The sequence below is a fragment of the Xyrauchen texanus genome, chromosome 11 (genome assembly GCF_025860055.1).
Source record: "Xyrauchen texanus isolate HMW12.3.18 chromosome 11, RBS_HiC_50CHRs, whole genome shotgun sequence".
In the NCBI taxonomy this organism is placed as follows: domain Eukaryota; kingdom Metazoa; phylum Chordata; class Actinopteri; order Cypriniformes; family Catostomidae; genus Xyrauchen; species Xyrauchen texanus.
In genome coordinates this window covers 10,415,549-10,424,561 of record NC_068286.1, presented here as the reverse complement: position 1 = coordinate 10,424,561, position 9,013 = coordinate 10,415,549, and the positions used below count along the sequence as shown (strand labels likewise).

General features: G+C 36.4%; 1 protein-coding gene across 1 annotated transcript; it reads right to left on the bottom strand.

Moving 5' to 3' along the window:
- Positions 1 to 97: 97 nt before the first annotated feature.
- LOC127651918 (cytidine and dCMP deaminase domain-containing protein 1-like) lies at positions 98 to 8,040 on the bottom strand. The gene is made up of 9 exons (XM_052137980.1): positions 7,855 to 8,040; positions 6,410 to 6,504; positions 5,997 to 6,174; positions 3,058 to 3,639; positions 1,956 to 2,005; positions 1,682 to 1,851; positions 1,302 to 1,491; positions 913 to 970; positions 98 to 678 (listed from the first exon to the last, which is right to left on the bottom strand). Exons 1-9 carry the CDS (start codon positions 7,973 to 7,975, stop codon positions 611 to 613), a joined length of 1,512 nt encoding a protein of 503 aa, XP_051993940.1. The 5' UTR covers positions 7,976 to 8,040; the 3' UTR covers positions 98 to 610.
- Positions 8,041 to 9,013: the final 973 nt, after the last annotated feature.

Here is a 9,013-nt window from a genome sequence, read left to right as displayed (position 1 = left end):
AACAAGCCCTTTTATAGATTGCTTCAGACTTAAAATGATAGCCATCTGAGCCAAATCTATTAAATATATCTATTAGCAGCAACACAAAAAAGACATGTCAAACCATCTTTTCATAATATTTTAATTTTTAACATTGAATTGCTAATAGTACCATATACTCAATACAGTTAAACTGAAGCATTGTTAGTATTTTCGACTTTTTATATATATTTCTGATGTAAAAAAATCAATATGCAATTGAGCACTTGGAGCAGCTCAGAGAGCACCTTGTGCATTACATGTGCAGTGCAATCCTGTACACTATAAATTAAGAACAAATCTAAAAAATAAAATGGGCGCGCACACACGATAGCTTGTCCTTTTAATTCCAGACCAATTTAAAACCTTTAGTGCATGCGCAATTTATAATTCTAAAACCCATAAAATTAAATACTATTCATTAACCGAAATATGACATTAAATAGATCGATCTTTTTTTTTTTTTTAACACTTAAATAGGCCCAAATAAAGTTGCTCTGCATGATGCAAACAGGTTAAACATGAACTTTCCCTTTCAAATCCTAACGTATTCATCACGTTTGATACCAAGCAGCAGTTTTCTTGATGTCTTCTATGAACGCAGTCGCTTATTGCACTGAAATTTGGTTTCTTCATCTCTTCTTTGTTTCAAGCTGCCATCTGCAATTTAAACACCCAAAATCTATATAAAGTCACTAATTCACTGGACTCTAGATCTAATACATTTACAATAGACAGACAAAGCACAGTACTGAACAAAGATTCAATCAGTCTCCAGGGAACTGACTCTAAAATAGCCTGCCGTATTACTCTTGCCTATCCAGTTCCAAATACTTCAAAGATGGCGAATATGTTCTTAAAAGAAGTGAACTTAATAATAGAAAATACTCTTACTTGCGGTTGGTGGTGCAGTTTGATCATAAGTGCATGTATTGGGAGATTTCTGCTGCCACTGAAAACAAAACATTAGAATAAATTATCAGTCAATAAAAGTTATCCTTTGTCATGAAATAAAAATGTACATTTTAAAAAGTTGTTCAATGAGAATCATATTGACCGTTGATCTTTATTTCTTGTTGCAGTAATGAGAATTGAGGGTTAAAATGTGCATAACTGTCTTGAAAAAATATTTTTTTATTTGTATCTTTTGAAGTAAAATAGGAATAGGACATTTTCTTGACTGGTTTCTTGAGAATCGCCCCATTAAAATAAATGTCACTGCATTGACTAGTATTTACATTTAAGGTTTCAATTAAACTCCCAATGATTTATGCTGCACTTACAAAGAACTTCTGGACACCGTGGAGTTGGTTGAATTTGAGGTATGAGATGTCACGTTTGATTTTGCCGCTGTCCAGGTCTGACGTGTAGACCTGTTTGATTCCAGAACAGCCAATCAGAGGAGCGCACTCATCGCACGGGCATTTGGTCACAAACATCATTGTGTTCTCCTCTTCTTTTATCTCTGTGCTCCTGCAGGAACGTTTGAGTGAACAATGAATTCATGTAAACATCTGAATAGCACCTAGCTAGACATTCAGAGTTGGTGCACATTATATCCATCAATGACGGGATACGTTTTTGATTGCAGCAGTTCAGTGCAGAGAACACACTGTTTTACTGAGGTATCTACAGTAGCATTTATCTAGATACTGGGCCTCACCTGAATGTGAGCGCATTCTGCTCTGCATGGAGGACGTATTTGCACTTTCTGTTCTGTTTCTCCTCTTCCTTGTTATCCATCAGAGGGTACTCTGCATACTCTGAGCCCACTGGATAAGCGTTGAAGCCACAGGCCACTAAATAAAGGCGACCCGTGCCATCACACTGTGACTAAAAGAGCGGGTATAGGATAGATTGAGTGAAAAAGGTGGTAAATATATATATAAAATCACAATGCAAAGTGTTTTTTTTTATTTCCAAAATAGGCATCTCACCGTTTTCCCCTCGGCCCAAATAACTGCACCAACTCCCACTTTAGAATCCTCTGAGACAGGACAAAAAATTTATTTAAAAAAAAAAGGAATAGAGTCAGACATTTTAACCATTCTCTAAAGTGTTGCAGAACACAATGACATAGTTGATCAACAGCTTTATTTTACTGCATACTAAAGCTTCAAACCGCAAAATACCTTCAGTTTTTTTAATATTTATCATATGTGCAGCTTTTATGTTCTCAGCTTCTCATATTAACTGACTACAAGGAATGTTTGTACTTTAAAAAATTAATTTGCCAACCGCAGGACCAGCGTATAGAGGCAAAAAGATGTTTAAAGAAATGGTGACCAGTTACATGACCTAAGAAGACACTTTCCTATTCACATATATATAAACAAATTGTAACCTAAATTCTAAATATATACATATATAAAAAAAAAAAAAAAACTCAATTGACATTTTCATTTAAGGGTGTTTCTTCAACTTCGGGCACTTTCAGCACACTGGACTTCTAGAAAGAATAGTCTAGTAATTTTTCACACTCTCCCTAATTTTATTTTTAATTTGTTGACAAAATGTCCAACGGTTTATGAATATGCATCACAATAGATTGAAGTCATGTGGCATTCCTTTTCTAAAGGTCCTGAAAATTCCCACTAGTGTCATTTCCAGCAACTCTGAAATTCTGTTTTGTATTAATAGAATTCGGTGGTGACAAAAACAAAAATTGTATATTTTTGAAAATAAATGGCAGACTTCTTTGTCTTGCTAAGGCTAATTTTATTACTAGCATTAAAGGTATCTTCAAGACATAGAGTTAAATAATAGTTTTCCTTAATTTGGCAAAATTACAGTATGATGCCCAATAAAATACTCACAATATTTACCTTGATTTTTCTTTTTTAAACATTTGTTTAGGCAATCATATTTTCATATTGAAGGTCTGAGTCTGGGACAAGGCTAAAATAGTAAAGTCTATACACAAAAAGCATTTGAAAGGTCAGTTTTAATGGCACCTTCATAGAATAAAAAGTTGAAATTTGTCAAATTTGAAATAAAGCACACGCCTAGAAAATAAATGTTCTTAAACACAAGACTCACCTGTTCTACAGGCCAGTAATCGGGCTTGTGTAATACAATGTCGTACAACATCCTGAGGCAGAGCTGGTGAACCAGTAGCCAATGGATCGCTCATGAAGAACCCATATTTTCCTTGTAGAACCGGGACACAAGCAGCCACAGAAGCAAGAATTCTGATCAAATCCTTCATGTGCTGCCTCAGGTTACTGAAATTTGGTTCCACACAAAAGTTCTCCAGTCCCATCTTCTGCAGCACAGACTTATGCTGGTCCTCATCATTTACAAAGAACTTTTCCGACAAATCGCCCCAGTGGTTCCACCATTCCCTCCTAAAGACGTCTGCAACATCTAGCGCTGGATTGTCTGCTGCAATCGTCCTGAAGAATTCACAGTTTTGAGACGTTTCGTACACGTACTGCAGCATGGTACTGTCCAGAGGCTGCAGGAGAACACAGATGTGCGGTCTGCTGCAGGACTTTAGTCTCTCGGCAGCTGTGGCATCCAAGATGGCTTCCTGGTGACTGGAGTCTGTATTATCCAGTCTACCTGATAGTAAGCTGATCTCAGCATCACCCGGCCAATAGGATATCCTGTTTACACCAGCTGAGCAGAGGAGAGCAGGGAATAGAGAAAGACAGTGAGAAAGGTAAATCAAAAATGATACAGTTCTTACTGCTGCTGGCCTGGGCCAGTGTAACAGTGTTTCGTGCCAGTGGAAAAATGTATCACTTGTCCAATTGGCCCACACTCAAAAAAATGTACTTTCACTATCGTCAGTTTTACTCAATCCTCCCATGTTCATATTACTCAAAAAATGTATGTAGCAAAGGGAACTTTGAATTGACTTAACTAAAGAAAATTGTCTTGCCAGCTTTACTTGGCGGCTGTGGCTCAGGTGGTTGAGCGGGTCGGCCACTAATCGCAGGGTTGGCGGTTTGATTCCCGGCCCACACGACTTCACATACCAAAGTGTCCTTGGGCAAGATACTGAACCCCAAGTTGCTCCCAATGGCAGGCTAGCGCCTTGCATGGCAGCTCTGCTGTCATTGGTGTGTGAATGGGTGAATGAGTCACAGTGTAAAGCTCTTTGAATACCGTTAAGGTTAAAAAGGTGCTATATAAGTGCAGACCATTTTACCATTTACTTGATCCATTGAGACAACATGAATATTTTTGGTTTGGTTAACTGAAACTGTGGAGAGGATTTCTAGTTTGCAGCATTATTTGCATGGGACTGAACAGGGAGGGTAAATATTAAAATTACCTGTTATTTTATGTGTCTTTGTGCAAGATTCATATCTGAGGGAGACTTGTTAGTGTTTCATGTTCTGTTGTGTTGAGATTTAGAAGAATTTCTGTTATGTTGCACATTTAGAAAAACCAGGCTCAGCTGGGGGAGCCAGTTCCCCTCTGGCAATACAGTACAAAAATAATGCTAATATTAGCTATCTACTGTTGTTTTATGTGCGTAAACAGTAGATGTTAGTGGGCAATATTTAAAACTAAAGGATATTGACTGAACTGGAAGATTAATGATTAAGTGTCAGAAAGTCCATCTCGAATTGCAAAATGGTATCAATGATTATGCAATTAATACTGTAATAAAAATCACTGATGATGTAATATTGATAATCACAACCATGAGCAATAACAGACAGATGAGTTGACAAATTTCTCAATCTGTAGATTGTTGCATCATACACTATTACACAACAATTAGTTCTGGTCCTCCAATTTGACGGGAAAAGCAGTTTTCCAAGGGTGCTGATATTTTGGATAACAGCACTGTTGGTGTCACTCTGTTTGTCTTTGGCATTCCAGAGACAGCCAGTCTGTCGCTGCATGGCGACACACAAAGTGTCGTTCATGGAAGAAAAAAAAGAATTAACTATCTGGCCTAATTTTGTCTGAAACACACATTACTTGATATTATTACATGGCTCTCTGGAATACTCTATTCTGATTGGACAATGGCGCATCTTGCGGTCTGATATTTCTCAGTAACAACCGCACATCCACGTAACAGACTGCTCATCCGGGTATTGCAAGCCATCTTTCCTGTTTCTCGGAAATCTGTGCGACCTCTACTAAATAATCAGCTAAAACAATTTCAACTCAAATCAATGTTTCATGTGCATTTATTTATTTATTTGGCAAGAACGATAAGACGTTCATTAATTACAAATTACAAAATAAACCAACAGAACTCGACGCAAACCAGAAGTGGATTTTGAAGTGATTTATTTCTTCTCGCATAATTATATAAATTCGATGCAAATCAATGTTTTATGTCCATTTATTTGTTTATATGGTTAGTAGCTGTGTAATAAGCGGGATTATGTACTGGTTATCGCAAAATAAACCCCTTCAGGGTAATGCCTAATATCTGCGCTTCGTGTCACGACGGGGTCCTGATCACCCTGTCAGGGTTTATTTTGCTATAACAAATGGTTGACTGTACATTATCCCTTAAATAAATAGCGTTAATTATACAACAACTAACATGCTAAAAAACACATGTGATGCATGTGTACATAGACATACAAATAGCCTAACAATAGCACAGATGAAATGCAAGAGTGCATCCTGACAAACTCAACTACTGTGAACTGTAGAACAGTGATAGGCTTATGTGCAATATGTAATAAAGCAAACAATATTTTGACTTCTTAAACCACTACCTGTATTGTCTAATCAATACTTTTCTCATCTGCAACAATAATCTCATGTATATAAATGATCTGAATTCTTATATTCAGTATATATATATATATAATACACTGTCAAATATATTTATAATTATTGTAATTATTACATATAGAATTATCTATATTTGACAGCTCCTCTTAGCCCACTGACAAATGTGATTAATTGCAATTAATTCAATTACATAATTTAGGGTATACTCAGTGGTTTTATTCTTTGAATGAATTATCTATGCATGTGTATCATGATCTCACCATTTATGAGCATCTTGAGGCAAGTTGAACAGGGTTTTCTGGAGAAGTAGAGATCACAGCCCTTCAGTCTGGGGCCATGTTTGACCACAGCCACCTGTCCTGCGTGTAACTGTGCACTGGAGCAATGAAGACCCAGAACTCTGCGATCCCGCACCACCACAAGACCACAGTCTCCGACCTGGATGTAATAATAAACAACACCTCACATTAGGGGAATTGGTCTTTTTTGGTTTGCCTCTTCATTTCTATTAGAGCCTCTTAAGGTTACTCCACATGTTGCTATAGGCATAATAAGTCATAGGATGTCACAATGTTTCTAGTTCACATACACAACAAGCTCATTAGTGATCTTTGGTGACTTAAATCACTCATAATTTAACTTGATGTGTTTGAAACAACAAAAATATGCATACAGAATCATTTTGTCGTTGTTCTTCCTTGGGGAAAAGTTCCATCCATAAACTCAATAATATGAAGAGGTTTGCATTGGACAGCCTGGGTTCCTGACCTGAAACAAAGATAAAGGTTCATGTGAACACACTGTTGGCAAATTAAAAAATTACGTTTAACCACAAAAATATAATTTAAAGTTTAAATAACTACCGCATCTACAGCATATAGTCCATAAGTGTTTCTCGACCAGTTTTTTGTTCAATACAAGTTAAACTCAATCGAAATTAATTATGACATAATATTGATTACCCAAATAAATAATTTCGACCACCTTTTCCTTAATCAAATACCATGTTAGTTACACTGAGGCACTTACTATAGAAGTGAATGGGGCCAATTTTTGGAAGGTTTAAAGGCAGATATATGACGCTTAGAGTTTTATTAAAGTACTTTCGTTCTATTAATTCATTGATTCATTCTTCCATTAAAACATGTGTATTATTTGAGCTGTAAAGTTGTTTAAATCATATTTATGGTCATTTTAGGGTTTTCACAGGTAGGTCAAAAGGTTAGTAAGTGTTTTTATCACACTGAAATCATGTTAGCGCACATCTTATTTACATCTTGTGGCTACACTTATGAAACAAAAAGTATTTTAACGATTAATGATTGTCCCATTGACTTCCATCTTAAGTGCCTCACTGTAACACAGATTTTAACTTTTTTAAAGAAAAGGGACGAGTAGAAATATTTTTTTGTGGTACTAATAAACATTATGCCACAAATGCTGTCGATTGAGTTTAACTTGTATTAAACCCGGAATATTGCTTTAATAAGGCTTAACGACAATAAACCAGAGGTATAGGCCGACGTTATAAAAATTATGTATCAGAATCAGAAAACGTTTTCTTGGTCAGGCAAGATTACTCAAACAGTTGCAGACATGGGACAAACATTAAGCAAGCAAATGTTAAAAGAACAAAAACTTAAACATGGCTTCGACAACATTCTGCATCTGACAGTTCAGACAGACACTGGGGTCTGTTACCACCTCTTTCCACGGACTGTGATGACGCGTTTGCGACTTATTTAGCAGCATAAATCTATCAATCGTTTTATATGATAATTTTATTTAAATATTGTGTGCCGGTTTATAACATTATTATTTGTGTTATATTACCCTGGAATTTTATTTATAACGAATTACAACAGCTGCGAGTGGTTTTCGATTACAGCTGAGACGGTGACAGCACATTTGCCATCTTTTCCAATCTGACTGTCTTAATCCACCGCTCTCTATTTTTTTCCTTTTTTGGAAAGTCATTCAAATGTAATAGTGGATTGTTTCCCATTGCTCATTGTGATCTACCATTCATCGCTGTGGAAGTTTACCCCGCAAACGTTTAGTTCCGCGTTCCAAAACCCGGAGTGTGAAGAGGGTCACACCGACATGGTCTTGACTAACCTTGTATTTTGGCATCCGTCTGCACGCATGCATCCCGCATATTGCGCACTTCCTCGCCGTTTTGGACAGATTTGTTTGCCTCGAAATCACGGCAAAACCGCCGACTGCCCGATGCTGCCATTCAACCGAGATCAACATTGACCAGTCATTGGCAAAACAGTCCCATACAGCCCATCCGTCGTCATAAATTCCTCTTCCTATTTGCCTTGACGTCACCAGTAGGCAGGGTTAATTTTCTTAAAGGGGTGGCTGCCTTATCGCTAACCAATAAAATTGTTTCGATTAGCAGAAATATGCTACTATATAATAATTCTTCAAGACTTATCTTTAATACAAACTTTCCACCAGAAACAAGGATTTAAGTGCACAGCAGTTCAAATGTCACAGCTCTACTGATTTAAGCATTAGGCTAAAGGGACAGTTCACCCAAGAATGAAAATATTCTCATCATTTACTCACCCTCATGCCATCCCAAATGTGACTTTCTTTCTTCTGCAGAACACAAATTAATATTTTAGATGAATATCTCAGCTCTGTAGATCCATACAGTGCAAGTGAATGTTGTCCAAAACTTTGAAACTCCAAGAAACCACATAAAAGCAGCATGAAAGTAATCCATATGACTCCAGTGCTTTAATCCATGTCTTCTGAAGCAATATTATAGGTGTGGAGGAGAAACAGATCCATATTTAATCCTTTTTTACTATAAATATCCACTTTCACAATCTCGCTTTTTTTTTTACGATTTGAATTTTTTGTGCGTATTGACACTTACTGGTCAGGGCTGGTCAAAGGTGGATATTTGGTGTAAAAAAAAAAAAAGTCTTAAATATTGATGTTTCTTACCCACACCTTTCATATAACTTCTGGAGACACATATACAATACCTTTCATTAATAAGCTAGTTTGTTCTTGTTCCAGAAAGCATTTCATTGGACAATTTCTCCACAGCTATGTGACATCACACATTTTCCATGGTAGCTGTAAGAGACTGCACATTTTAAATGCGTTTTCATTTTCTAATTTTACATTTTAAATCTTAAAAATGTTATTTAAAAAAACAGTAATTTCTATTATGTTTAAAAGAGGAACAATAAATTACAAGATTATAATACCACAATTTTCAAATATACTGGCATATTGCCATACATGTGCAACA